The sequence below is a fragment of the Plecotus auritus genome (assembly GCF_963455305.1).
Source record: "Plecotus auritus genome assembly, chromosome: 1".
NCBI classification, from domain to species: Eukaryota; Metazoa; Chordata; class Mammalia; order Chiroptera; family Vespertilionidae; genus Plecotus; species Plecotus auritus.
Window position 1 is genome coordinate 107,667,264 of NC_137770.1, and position 13,665 is coordinate 107,680,928.

Sequence of the window (13,665 nt, forward strand, 5' to 3'; positions counted from 1 at the left end):
CCCAAAAACAGACTAGAGGAACACAAGAATCAAGTCAAAGAATTGAAATACAAAGAAGCAAAAAACACTCAACCGAAAAAGCAAAAAGAAAAAAAATCCAAAGAGTTGAAGATAGTGTAAGAAGCCTCTGGGACAACTTCAAGCGTACCAACATCAGAATTATGGGGGTGGCAGAAGAAGAGAGAGAGCAAGATACTGAAAACCTATTTGAAGAAATAATGACCGAAAACTTCCCTCACCTGGTGAAAGAAATAGACTTACAAGTCCAGGAAGCGCATAGAACCCCAAACAAAAGGAATCCAAAGAGGACCACACCAAGACACATCATAATTAAAATGCCAAGAGCAAAAGACAAAGAGAGAATATTAAAAGCAGCAAGAGAAAAACAGTTAATTACCTACAAGGGTGCACCCATTGTCAGCTGATTTCTCAACAGAAACTATGCAGGCCAGACGGGAGTGGCAAGAAATATTCAAAGTGATGAATAGCAAGAACCTACAACCAAGATTACTCTACCCAGCAAAGCTATCATTCAGAATTGAAGGGCAGATAAAGAGCTTCACAGATAACAAAAGGCTAAAGGAGTTCATCACCACCAAACCAGTTTTATATGAAATGCTGAAAGGTATTCTTAAAGAAGAGGAAGAAGAAAAAAGTAAAGATAAAAATTATGAACAACAAATACATATCTATCTACAAGTAAACCAAAAATCAAGTGAATTAAAAACCTGAGGAACAGAATAATCTGGTGAATATAATAGAATCAGGGGCATAGAAAGGGAGTGGACTGATAATTCTCAGGGGGAAAGGGGTATGGGGGGGTTCAGGAAGAGACTGGACAAAAGCCATACACCCATGGATGAGGACAGTGGGGGGGGGGGGGGGGAGGTAAGGGCAGAAGGTGGGGTGGGAACTGGGTGGAAGGGAGCTATGGGGGGGAAAAGGAGAAACAATTGTAATAATCTGAATAAAGATTTTTTTTTTTTAAAAAAAGATAAAGGAATAAACAAATTGTGATACATCACCATAACAAGTTACTCAGCAATAAAAAAAATGTTCTCAAACATGAAAAGGCATGGATGAATCTTAAATACATATTGCTAAGTGAAAGAAGCCAATCTAAAAAGTCTACCCACTATATGACTCCAATTAAAAGACACCACAGAAAAGACAAAATTACACAGAGTAAAAGGATGAGCGGTTGCAGAGGATTGGAAGTGAGAAAGGGCGGAGGGTGAACAGGTGAAGCACAGGGGATTAGGTCAATGAAACTATTCTGTAGGATACTGTAATTGTGTATATATAATATTGTGCATTTGTCAAAACCTATTGAACTCTACAGCACTAAGAGCAAACCTTGATGTATGCAAATTTTTAATGTAGAAATTTGAGGTGGGATAGAGAATTCCAGAAAAGAATGCAGAATATGAGAAAAAATAAACTAACTTTAGCCCTGGCCAGTATGGCTCATTTGGTTGAAGCATTTTCCTGTGCACTGAAGAGTTCCAGGTTCGATCCCCAATCAGGGCACATACCCAGATTGTGGTTCGACTCCAGTCTCAGGTGGGGATACAGGTGTTGATGAGTGGAGCTTGCATAATGACACAAAACAAAACTGCACATGCAGTACTATATTCTAGCTGATAAAGTTGTGCCGCCATCTTTGTTGGGTTAATTTGCATACTCACTCCTGATTGGCTGGGAGGCGTGGCTGGGGGTGTAGTAGAGGTATGGTCAATTTGCATGTTTCTCTTTTATTAGTGTAGATGTTTCTGTAAGAGTGTTTTTAGATTTATAATTAACATTTAAATAGGTGGACTTTAAGTAAATCAGATTCCCCGCCCCCCAATAATATGGCAGACCTCATCCAATCAGTTGAAGACCTGAATAGAACAAAAGACTGACCCCCACCCCCAGATTTGAACTTCAACACTAGCTCTTCCCTGGGTCTTCAGCATATTATCCTACTCTGCAGATTTTGTACTTGCCAGCCTTCATAATCACATAAGCCAATTCCTTAAAATAAATGTCTCTCTACATACATGCACACACTCTATTGGTTCTGTTTCCCTGGAGAAACCTAATAGAGCTATGCAATGAGTTCTTACACTCGACACAAAAGCATGATCCACAAAAGAAAAAGTAAATTGGACATCAAAATTAAAAACTTTTGCTCTACAAAAGAATCTGCTTAAGAGGATGAAAAGATAAGCTACACATTAGGAGAAAATATCTGCAAACCATGTACCTGACAAATGACTAGTATCTAGACTATATAAACAAATCTCCAAACTCAACTGTATGAAAACAGCCCAATTAGAAAATGGGCAAAAAGACATAAAGAGACATTTCAATGAAAAGGATCTACTGATGGCAAATAAGCACATGTAAAGATGTTCAACATCATTAGCTATTTGGAAAATGCAAATTAAAATCACAAGATATTACACACCTATAAGAATGGCTCAAATAAAGAAAGGACTTGTATGCATGCATATAAGCCTAACAAATGGACATGAACACCAGGGGGGTGAGGGCGTGAGTGGGGGGGAGTTTTGGGGGGTTAATGAAGGTATGAGGACACAAGTGACAACACCAAATGCTGGTGAGCACGCAGAGAAATTGGATTACAAACATTGTTGGTAGGAACATAAAATGATAGAGCAACTCTAGAACACAGTTTGGTTATCTCTTAAAAAATTAAACATGCAACTACCATCAGCAATTATACTTGTGGGCAATTACACCAGAGATATAAAAAGTTCATGTTCACACAAAACCTGTGCAGAAATGTTTATATATAGTAGCTTTGTTTGCAACAGCCAAAAACTGGAAACCCAGATGTTTTTCAATGGGTGAATGGTGAAACAAAGTATGGTACATTCATACCACAGCATACTAGTCAGCAATAAAAAGAAAAAATACTAATTCACACAACTAACGGAATCTCCAGAGAATTATACTGAATGATAAAGCCAATCCCAAAAGATTAGATAGCATACGACTACCTTTAGATAACATTCTTGAAATACCAAAAATTTTTAAATGGAGAGTATATCAGTGGTGACCAGGATGGGAGTGGGAGGGAAGAGGGTGTGGCTATAAAAGGAAACCATGAATGATCCTTGTGGTGATGGAAATATTCAGTATCTCTACTGTACAAGGTCAGTATCCTGATTGTGATATCATAGTTTTGCAAGACATTTAAGTGGCTTGGTGGAGTCAGAAGACATATTAAAATAGCTTAAGCAAAGAGTGGGAAATGAGCAAATGCAGAGAAGTAAATCTATACAACTCTTTTCGTAAATTGCCAGTAAAGGGAAAGGGTAGTAAGTGATACTCAGAGGGAAAGGTGTCACTGAGGAGCTTTACTAAGATGGGAAACACAGGAGCAAATTTAAATGCTGATGAAAAAACTTGGTAAATAATGAGTCTACAGCCACATGAGCACAATGCGATATAACTTTTAGCAAAAGGTTTGTGGAAGAAAGGGAAAAGCAAATACAAGAGACCGCCCTTCGATAGGAGAGACAACACTTGCATTACACTGGGGATAAAAATTATTGCTGATATAGGTGTACTTACAGATTTGCTGGTGAAAATAATAGAAATAATAGCCCTAGCAGGTTTGGCTCAGTGGATAGAGCATCAGCCTGTGCACTGAAAGGTCCAAGGTTCAATTCCGGTCAAGGGCATTTGTTTCTCTCACACTGATATTTCTCTCTGTCTTTCCCTCTCTTTTCCACTCTCTAAAAATCAATGGAAAGAAAAAAAAATTATCCTTGGAAATTGAAGCAGTCATCAAAAAGCTTCCAGTAAACAAGAGCCCTAAACCTATCCTTCTCAGACTACTGCAAAAAAATAAAGAGGAAGGAACACTACCAAGCTCATTCTATGAAGCTAGCACTACCCTAATACCAAAACCAGACAAAGACAATACAAAGAAAGAGAATTACAGGCCAATATACCTCATGAACATAGATGCTAAAATCCTCAACAAAATTCTAGCAAATCGGATCCAGCATCACATCAGAAAGATGATACAGCATGACCAAATAAGATTTATCCCGGGGACGCAAGGATGGTACAATATCTGCAAATCAATAAACGTGATATATCACATAAACAAAATGAAAGATAAAAATCACAGTCATATTAATTGATGCAGAAAAAGCTTTTGACAAAATCCAACAACCTTTCTTGATAAAAACCCTCAGCAAAGTGGGAATACAGGGATCATACCTCAACATAATAAAAGCCTTATATGACAAACCTACAGCTAACATCATATTCAATGGCAAAAACTAAAACCATTTCACCTAAGAACGGGAACAAGACAGGGATGCCCACTTTCACCACACCTGTTTGACATAATCCTGGAAGTGCTAGCCAAAGCAATTAGAGAAGAAGAAGAAATAAAAGATATGTAAATTGGAAAAAAAGAAGTAAAACTGTCATTGTTCACAGATGACATGACACTGTACATAGAAAACCCTAAAGACTCCATCAAAAAATTATTAGACTTAATAAATGAATTTGGCAATGTAGCAGGATACAAAATTAACACCCAGAAATCTATGGCCTTTTTACTAGTATACACCAATTAGAGGCCCAATGCACGAAATTCGTGCAAGGGGCTCGGCCCTCGAGGCTCCAGCTGCCTCACGGCCTCAGCTGTCTCAGAGCCCCACGGCCCCGCCCTCCACCCATTGGTTGATCCTCAAGGTTGTTCTGCCATTTGGTCTAATTAGCATATTAGCTCTTTATTATATAGGACAGTGAATTACACAAAGAGAGACTAAAAAAGCAATCTCATTTACCATCGCATCAAAAAAAATTAAGATACCTAGGAATTAACTTAACTAAGGAGGTAAAAGACCTGTACTCGGAAAACTACAGGACACTGAAAAAAGAGGTAGAGGAAGACATAAACAGATGGAAGAACATACCGTGTTCATGGATTAGTAGAATCAACATCATTAAAATGTCCATACTACCCAAAGCAATCTAGAGATTCAATGCACTCCCCACTGAAATACCAATAGCATATTTCACAGACCTAGAACAAACTCTTCAAAAATTCATCTGGAAAAAAGACCCCGAATAGCTGCAGCAATCCTGAGAAAGAAGAACAAAGTAGGAGGGATCTCAATACCAGATATCAAGCTATATTACAAAGCCACGGTTCTAAAAACTGTCTGGTACTGGCACAAGAACAGTACTAGTAGACCAATGGAATAGGATAGAGAACCCAGAAATCGACCCAAACCACAATGCTCAATTAATATTTCACAAAGGAGACAAGAGCATACAATGGAGTCAAGACAGTCTCTTCAATAAATTGTGTTTGGAAAATTAGACAGATACATGCAAAAAAATGAAACTAGACCACCAATTTACACCACACACAAAAATAAACTCAAAATGGATAAAGGACTTAAATAAATGTAAGACGGGAAACCATAAAAATCTTGAGGAATTCACAGGCAGCAAAATCTCAGACATATGCCAAAACAATATCTTCACTGATACAGCTCGGAGGGCAATGGAAACTAAGGAAAAAATAAACAAATGGGATCAAAATAAAAAGCTTCTGCACAGCAAAAGAAACCATCAACAAAACAATAAGAAAGCCCACTGCATGGGAGAACATATTTGCCAGTTTATCACCGATAATGGTTTAATCTCCAACATTTACAGGGAACTCATACAACTTAGCAAAAGGAAGATAAACAACCCAATCAAAAAAATGGGCAATGGACCTAAATAGATACTTTTCGAAAGAGGACATACAGAAGGCCAAGAGACATATGAAAACATACTCAAAGTCACTAATCATCCAAGAGATGCAAATCACAACGACAATGCGGTACCATCTCACACCTGTCAGAATAGCTATCATCAACAAATCAACAAATGACAAGTGCTGGAGAGGATGCGGAGAAAACGGAACCCTCATGCACTGCTGATGAGATTGCAGACTGGTGCAGCCACTGTGGAGAACAGTATGGAGTTTCCTCAAAACGTTAAAAATGGAACTCCCATTTGACCCAGTGATCCCACTTCTAGGACTATATCCCAAGAAACTAGAAACACCAATCAGAAAGGATATATGCACCCCTATGATCATAGCGGCACAATTTACAATAGCTAAGATTTGGAAACAGCCTAAGTGGCCATCGGCAGATGAGTGGATTAGAAAACTGTGGTACATTTACACAATGAAATACTAAGCTGCTGTAAAAAGGAAGGAACTCCTACTATTTGCAACAGCATGGATGGACCAAGAGCATTATGCTAAGTGAAATAAGTCAGTCAGAGAAAGATAAATATCACATGATCTCACCCATTTGTGGAATATGATGAAAAACATAAATTGATGAACAAAAACAGATCCAGAGACAGTGAAGCATCTATCAGACCGTCAAACCTCAGAGGGAAGGCAGGGGAGAGTGGGGGTAAGGGGAGAGATCAATCAAATGACTTGTATGTATGCATATAAACCTAACCAATGGACACAGACACCAGGGGGGTGAGGGCACAAGCGGGGGCGGGGGGGAGCGTTAGGGGGACAATGGGGGGATAAGGACACATATGTAATACTTTTCAATAAAGAATAAAAAAATGTGGGGGAAAATAAATAAAATAATTTTTTTAAATCCTTGGGTGAGGATAAATAAGGAACAATAACAATGACAGCTATAATTTACCGAATACTTACTGTGATAGCCAGCCCCCAAGGTGGTCCCAATGTCCTCAGATCCTGATGTGTACACCCAGTGTAGTCTCTTCCCACAGAGAATAGGGCTCAATTGCATACTAGTAAGATATGACAGTGTGTAACTTCTAAGATTCAGGCAAAAAGATAATGCAACTTCTATCTTGTTCTACCTTGCATTGCTCTTTCTGGGGCAAAGCTAGTCACAACATTCAAGCATATGTGAAGAGGCTGAACAAGCCCATGATCTGCAATTTAAGATGAGAAAACTGAAACATTGAGAAGTTAACTAATTTGCCCCAATCATCACACAGCGAGTGATAGAATAGAATTATGGAAACCGTAGAGGGAACCTTTATAAAGTCTGATTCAAATCAAAAGCCAGTGTGATTAACAGCTGTTAAAAGTGCTACTAAGTGCTATTAACATCTTCCCCAAAGTTGAAGCAGTTTCTATCCCATGGTTTTTATTTTTGCTGTGAAATAGAAGGAAAGGTTACCTGATAAGACAGCAGGGAAAAGCAGGTGAATCAAAGAACTAAAGATAATATAAAAGGTTTGAACAGTTGCCATGAAGAGAAAGGGACTGGCTAGAGAGATCTAATAGAATTTCCAAACAGGAGAGGTAAAGAGCCATGAAATTACATGCCATGATTTTAAAATGACCATAATGAGGAGAATACAGGCTGGCCAGTATACCTAAATAAAAAACGAAATTTGAAGTGTGAAACAGTGGTGATGATGAGATGGAAGAGAAAAAGGACATCTTTCTCAAATTCCACTAGCTCAAAAAGGAGCTATTTATAAAAACAATTCCTAGAAACACTATGTATTCTATGTGAAAATCTATGTATGTTACGTATGTATGTAACAGCCTAATATGCAGTGTCCCCTTGGGAGTTCGACCGACCTGGAGTTCAATCGCTCGCTATGACGTGCGCTGACCACCAAGGGGCAGCGCAGAACGAAGGCAGGCCCCGGCCGGCAGCTGGCAGCTGCTAGGGACCCTACCAATGCATGAATTTCATGCACTGGGCCTCTAGTATCACATAAAGACTAAAGAAACAAAAACTTACTAAGGTGAATGATAGTAAACTGTCAGTACTACTTTCTGTGTCTTTTTTAAAATATACTTTTATTGATTTCAGAGAGGAAGGAAGAGGGAGAAGGAAATAGGAACATCAATGATGAGAGAGAATCATTGATCAGCTGCCTCTTGCACACCCCCTACTGGGGTTTGAGCCCACCACCCAGGCATGTGCCCTGACCAGAAATCGAACCATGACTCCTTGGTTCATAGGTTGACACTCAACCACTGAGAACACACTAGCCAAGCTTATGTAAATGTCTTCATCTCAAACATCTCAAGTTTTTTTAGAAAACATTACCTTTTCCCTAATTCCATTTAAAATGTCACACATAAAAATTAAAACCTAGAAAAAGAACATACTAGTTCCATTATAATCAGATCACACCTAAATGCAGCCATACAATTATTATAAATCTCACAACAGAGCTTTAGACAAAAAATGTATCACATTTTTCTTTTTTACTTATTGACTAGAGGCCCGGTGCACGAAATTCGTGCACGGGGGGGGGGGGGGGTCCCTCAGCCCAGCCTGCACCCTCTCCAATCTGGGAGCCCTCAAGGGATGTCTGACTGCCCGTTTGGGCCCAATCCCAGTGGGATCGGGCCTAAACGGGCAGTCGGACATCCCTCTCACAATCCAGGACTGCTGGCTCCCAAGTGCTCACCTGCCTGCCTTCCTGATTGCCCCTAACCGCTTCTGCCTGCCAGCCTGATCACCCCCTAACCACTCCCCTGCCAGCCTGATTGATGCCTAACTGCTCCCCTGCCAGCCTGTTTTCCCTTAACTGCCCTCCCCTGCAGGCCTGGGTCCCTCCCAACTGCCTTTCCCTGCAGGCCTGGTCGCCCCCAACTTCCCTCCTCTGCCAGCTTGGTCACCCCTAACTGCCCTCCCCTGCAGGCTTGATCGCCCCCAACTGCCCTCCCTTGCAGGCCTGGTCCTTCCCAACTGCCCTCCCTTGCAGGCCTGGTCCCTCCCAACTGCCCTCCCCTGCTGGCCATCTTGTCACAGCCATCTTGTGTCCACATGGGGGCAGGATCTTTGACCACATGAGGGCAGCCATCTTGTGGGTTGGAGTGATGGTCAATCTGCATATTACTCTTTTATTAGATAGGATAGAGGCCTGGTGCACAGGTGGGGGCCAGCTGGTTTGCCCTGAAGGGTGTCCCGGATCAGGGTGGGGGTTCCCTTGGGGCATGGGACAGCCTGGGCAAGGGGCCTGTGGTGGTTTGCAGGCCGGCCACGCCCCCTGGCTACCCAAGTGGAGGCCCTGGTATCTGGGGTTTATCTATCTTCTACAATTGAAACTTTGTAGCCTGGAGCGGAGACAAGCCTCCTGCTTGCTCCATGGCGGCAGCCATTTCTATTGGGTTTTATGTATCTTCTATAATTGAAACTTTATAGCCTTAAGTGGAGGCCTGGGCTGGCCAGGGTGTGCGGAAAGCTTGGCTTCCTCCATCACCAGGGGCAACCCTAGCCTCCTGCTCTTTCCAGCTCCGTGGCTGCCGCCATTTCTGTTTGGGTTTATCTATCTTCTATCATTGAAACTTTGTAGCCTTGAGTGGAGGCCTAGGCCGGCAAGGGCAGACAGAAAGCTTGGCTTCCTCCATTGCCGGGGAAACCCAAGCCTCCCTCCTGCTCTCTGTGGCCGTGGCTTGTGGGCGTAGCGGAGTGATGGTTAATTTGCATATTACTCTTTCATTAGATAGGATTTTAGAGAGAGAGGAAGGCAGAGGGGGAGGGAGGGAGAAAGGGGTGGAGGAATAAAGATGAAGGGAGAGAGGAAGAGAGAAACATCTGTTATTCCACTTATTTATGTACTCATTGGTTGATTCTTATATGCGCCCTGACCAGGGATCAAACCCACAACCTTGGCATTTTCAAGTGCATTTAACATTTGACTTTTCCAAATATAGGGTGTCCCCAAAAAAATGTATACACACTTTAACAGCTGCTAACTAACTTAATTTTGAAAATGAGTTATATGTTAATAAGCACTGACTTTACAATCATTCAAAGTATGTATACATTTTGGGGGGACACCCTATACATTTAAGTTTCAATTTTAGGCATGTGCTTTTAAAATTACTTCACTATACCTGACTAATAAACTGGCATAAACTAATCTCAAAATAAAATTAAGTAAGGAAAAATTTTAGAAACCAAACAATAGACACATAAAATTTTTTCCAGGGAATGCAAATAAGCATGGATACATAGACACTTAAAACACAAAAGTACATGAATGGAGGTAAAGGTTTGTGAGCTTTATGTTTTTCTTAATACTCCAGGTTAATAAAAAAGTTTTGAAGAACAAGAGTTAGTGGTTAATATTCCAGTGACATCTTTCCCCATATATCCATTATTACCTGGAGACTTATCAGAAACAAGCCAAATTGAGTACTGCTAGAAAACAAACTTTTTCTAATAAAAGAAATATCATCACTGGGTAAATTAAGATCTTTCTATCTCATGCATAAAGATCTTTCTATTTCATGCATAATCAATAGAGAGAAAATTTTTTCCACACATGAAGTATTTCTAGTCCTGTAAACGTCCAAGAATTATGGAAACCATAAAGTGAACTCTACAAATTATTTACCATATTTTCTGTCTCTTTAATTCAGGATGGAACCCATGTATTTTATAAACATAAAGTAAAACAAATGATTCTTAATTCTTACAAAGATTTTTTAATTAAATTAAAATCTGTAATTCATATTTTTATTAAGGTACACATGTTTCATCGTTCTTTAAATCTTACCCTTATCTGTTCCGTGGAGCTGCTGCTAAGTTCATCACCAGACTCAGAATCCTGATGGGCCCTTTCTGAGACTTCTGCTGAATCGCAAGACTGTTCCTGGGAGAAGCTAGTTTTCTCTACATCCAAGAACTCTGGACCGGGAAAGTGACCAAATAAGCGCGTCCTATTCTGGCTGGAAACTTTAGGTGAATGTGAATCACTGCTAAACTTTCCATTATTGTGGGTGAGGTCCAGGCTTAGGTTGACAGTTTGACTTGGATCATAACTGGGTCCAAAATTCTGATTGGCATCACGAATAAGACCTGTTCCTTGAATAGACAATGATGGCTTTCCAAAACTTGAAAGCTCAGGCAATTTGTTCACATTTTCTGTTGATCTCTGAAGATGCAGACTCTGGATCACTTTCATAGAATTATTTGGCAGTCCAACTGCCTGTTTAACAGGCGGCATCAGAGCTTTGCGGGTGACTTCCTTAACATATTGGGCTGGCACATAAAATGCTTTAGAATTCTCATCTGGTTTGACTTGCCACCAGTCATCATTGGTCTTTTTCACCAATATGTATCGCTCCCCTTGTCTTATCACAATCTTTCTGTCCTTTGCTTCATATTCATAATCATATTCCACTTCGATATATACTTGTCCTGAAACAATCTTGCCACTTCTGTCAGCCATTTTTACTCAATAATATTCACCTCTCAGAAAGCATGGTATGCCACATTATAGCCTTATGTCTTGTTGGATTAATATAGCTATTGTTATTTAAACAGAAGAACAGAATGAAGAAACAAGTTAATAGAGTCTGGATTTTTTATATTTACTCACAAGCATCACATAATACAAGCATTTATTACCTTCAAATCTCAAACTCAGAAAGTAACTATGAATCTAATGTTTTCTATTGTCCTACATTAGAAAACTCTCATAATACTGTAATGTACATTGTTCAGTCATTTATGACCAATACCAAACCAATGACTGGAATAGTAAATACACTACTAACCAGTCAGACACAAGACTATCAAAAATAAGAGGTAAGAAGAACTTTCCTTCTTTTCATGACTACCTTAAACCTCCTTCACTTTCTTAGAAAGGCTCAGTAATAACAGGCACTTCCCATAGGCCAGGCACTGATCTAAGTTCACTGTATGTATGCCTTAGCTAAGATCATCTTTGAAGTTGGAGTTGAATTTCAATGAAATTGTACTCTTCATTTTTAAAATGATCAAGAGCATTAATGAGCTTTAAAAAACACTATCTAGCCCAGACAGTGTTGCCCAGTGATTGAGCATTGACCTATGAACTAGGAAGTCACAATTCGATTCCCCGTCAGGGCACATGCCCAGACTGCGGGCTCAATCCCCAGTGGAGGGCATACAGGAGGCAGCCAGTCAATGATTCTCTCTCATCATTTATGTTTCTCTCTTTCTCTCCCTCTCCCTTCCTCTCTGAAATCAATAAAAATATATTTTTTAAGTTATCCGATTATACTTTTCATTTCCTAATATAAAAAATACAACATTGTTAGACAAAATACACTGAAAAAGAAACTGCTAATTTATTTTGTTTTCCTTTTATGTCTACCTCAGGAGGGCCATGATTCTTGTTAGGTTGAATCCCACAAATGCCAACAAATAATCAGTCTTTGTATTAGTAAATGTTAAAAATCTACCACCACCACCCCAAACCCATTCAAAGTCTATTAAAAATAGCCCTAAATTGGCTTAAGAAATCTAGTTTTTATTTTGTTTTTTCAATCCTCACCTGAAGATATGTTTATTGGTTTGAGAGAGAGAAAGAGAGAGAAAGAGAAAGAGAGAGAGAGAGAGAGAGAGAGAGAGAGAGAGAGAGAGAGAGAGACATCAATGTGAGAGAGAAACATTGATCAGTTGCCTCCCTTACACAAGCCAACCGGGGATTGAACCTGCAACCTAGGTATGTGCCCTGATCAGGAATCGAACCTGCAACCTTTTGGTGTATGGGACGATGCTCCAACCAAGTGAGTCACCCAGCCAGTGCTCTAGTTTTCACTTTAATTTCTATATGAATTCCAAAATATTTTGTGCCTCATAGAACATAGCTTTCAAACTTCAAAATGATCATAGCATTTCAATATTGCTGCAACTCAAATCAAGCCACAACCACAGTGGGATGAAGTATCTCCCCCCTCTCCCAAAAAAAAGGTATGTTGAAGTCCTAAAGCCAGGACCTGCATAAACCTTATTTGGAAATAGGGTCTGCACAGATATAATCCACTTAAGATAAAGTTATACATGATTAGGGCAAGCCCCAAAATCCAATGACTGGTGTCTTCATAAGGAAAGGGAGATTAGAAAACCAGGAGAGGAGACACAGAGAAAAAAAGCCCATATGAACACAAAGACAGAAACTGTAGTGATTCAGGTATAAGCCAAAACACCAAGGATGCTGGGAAGAGGCGAGAAAGGACCCTCCCCTAGAGCCTTCAGAGGGAGAGCAGACTTACTGATGCCTTTATTTTGGACAGCTAGCTTCCAGAACTGTGAGAGAATAAACTTTTGTTGTTTTAAGCCACTCACTTTGTGCACTCTATTAGAGCAGCCCTGGGAAACTAATATACTCGACCCAAAACTCACAGATCAAACCTTAGCAATTCTGAATATTAAGTGTACCAAAAATATTTACCCAAGGTCCCATGACAACCTGCCAATTTTGCTCAGCACCCAAGTACTGGGCATGATATTACTGTATGCTATCTGTGCAGTAACTAACAAGAATTCCCCTGAGGATCATTATTCTCTGTAACAGATAACCCCATAAGCCCAGTTGATAAATAAGTTAGTGATACATCAGTAACTAAAATTTACTTTCTAGACAAACTACTTGAATAACAAATTTAATACAGTAATGTTGTTTCAAAAAAATAAAACTTACCTTAGAAGGAGACAGAAATATCCAGTATTAATTTAAACCTATAAAAAAAAATAAAGTTCATTAACTTTGGCCAGAATTGCATAAAGAAAGCTATAAGTACAATGTTGCTCACATTTTAGAAGCATAACTTTCTGGCTACAAGGAACACAGTACAATTTTATATGCCACCACTGTGTCAGCAAC

The 13,665-nt window shown here is 39.7% G+C and overlaps 1 protein-coding gene across 6 annotated transcripts in view; it reads right to left on the bottom strand.

Moving 5' to 3' along the window:
* Positions 1-13,665, bottom strand: part of ARHGAP12 (Rho GTPase activating protein 12) — a 189,685-nt gene that overhangs the window by 149,908 nt on the left and 26,112 nt on the right. For all 6 annotated transcript variants that reach the window (XM_080657364.1, XM_080657363.1, XM_080657366.1 and 3 more), the window contains exons 2-3: positions 13,483-13,520; positions 10,570-11,321 (exon numbers count right to left, since the gene is read on the bottom strand). In XM_080657364.1, coding sequence (XP_080513490.1) covers positions 10,570-11,244 — 675 coding nt within the window. In that variant the 5' untranslated portion in view covers positions 11,245-11,321; positions 13,483-13,520. The remainder of the gene's footprint in view (positions 1-10,569; positions 11,322-13,482; positions 13,521-13,665) is intronic.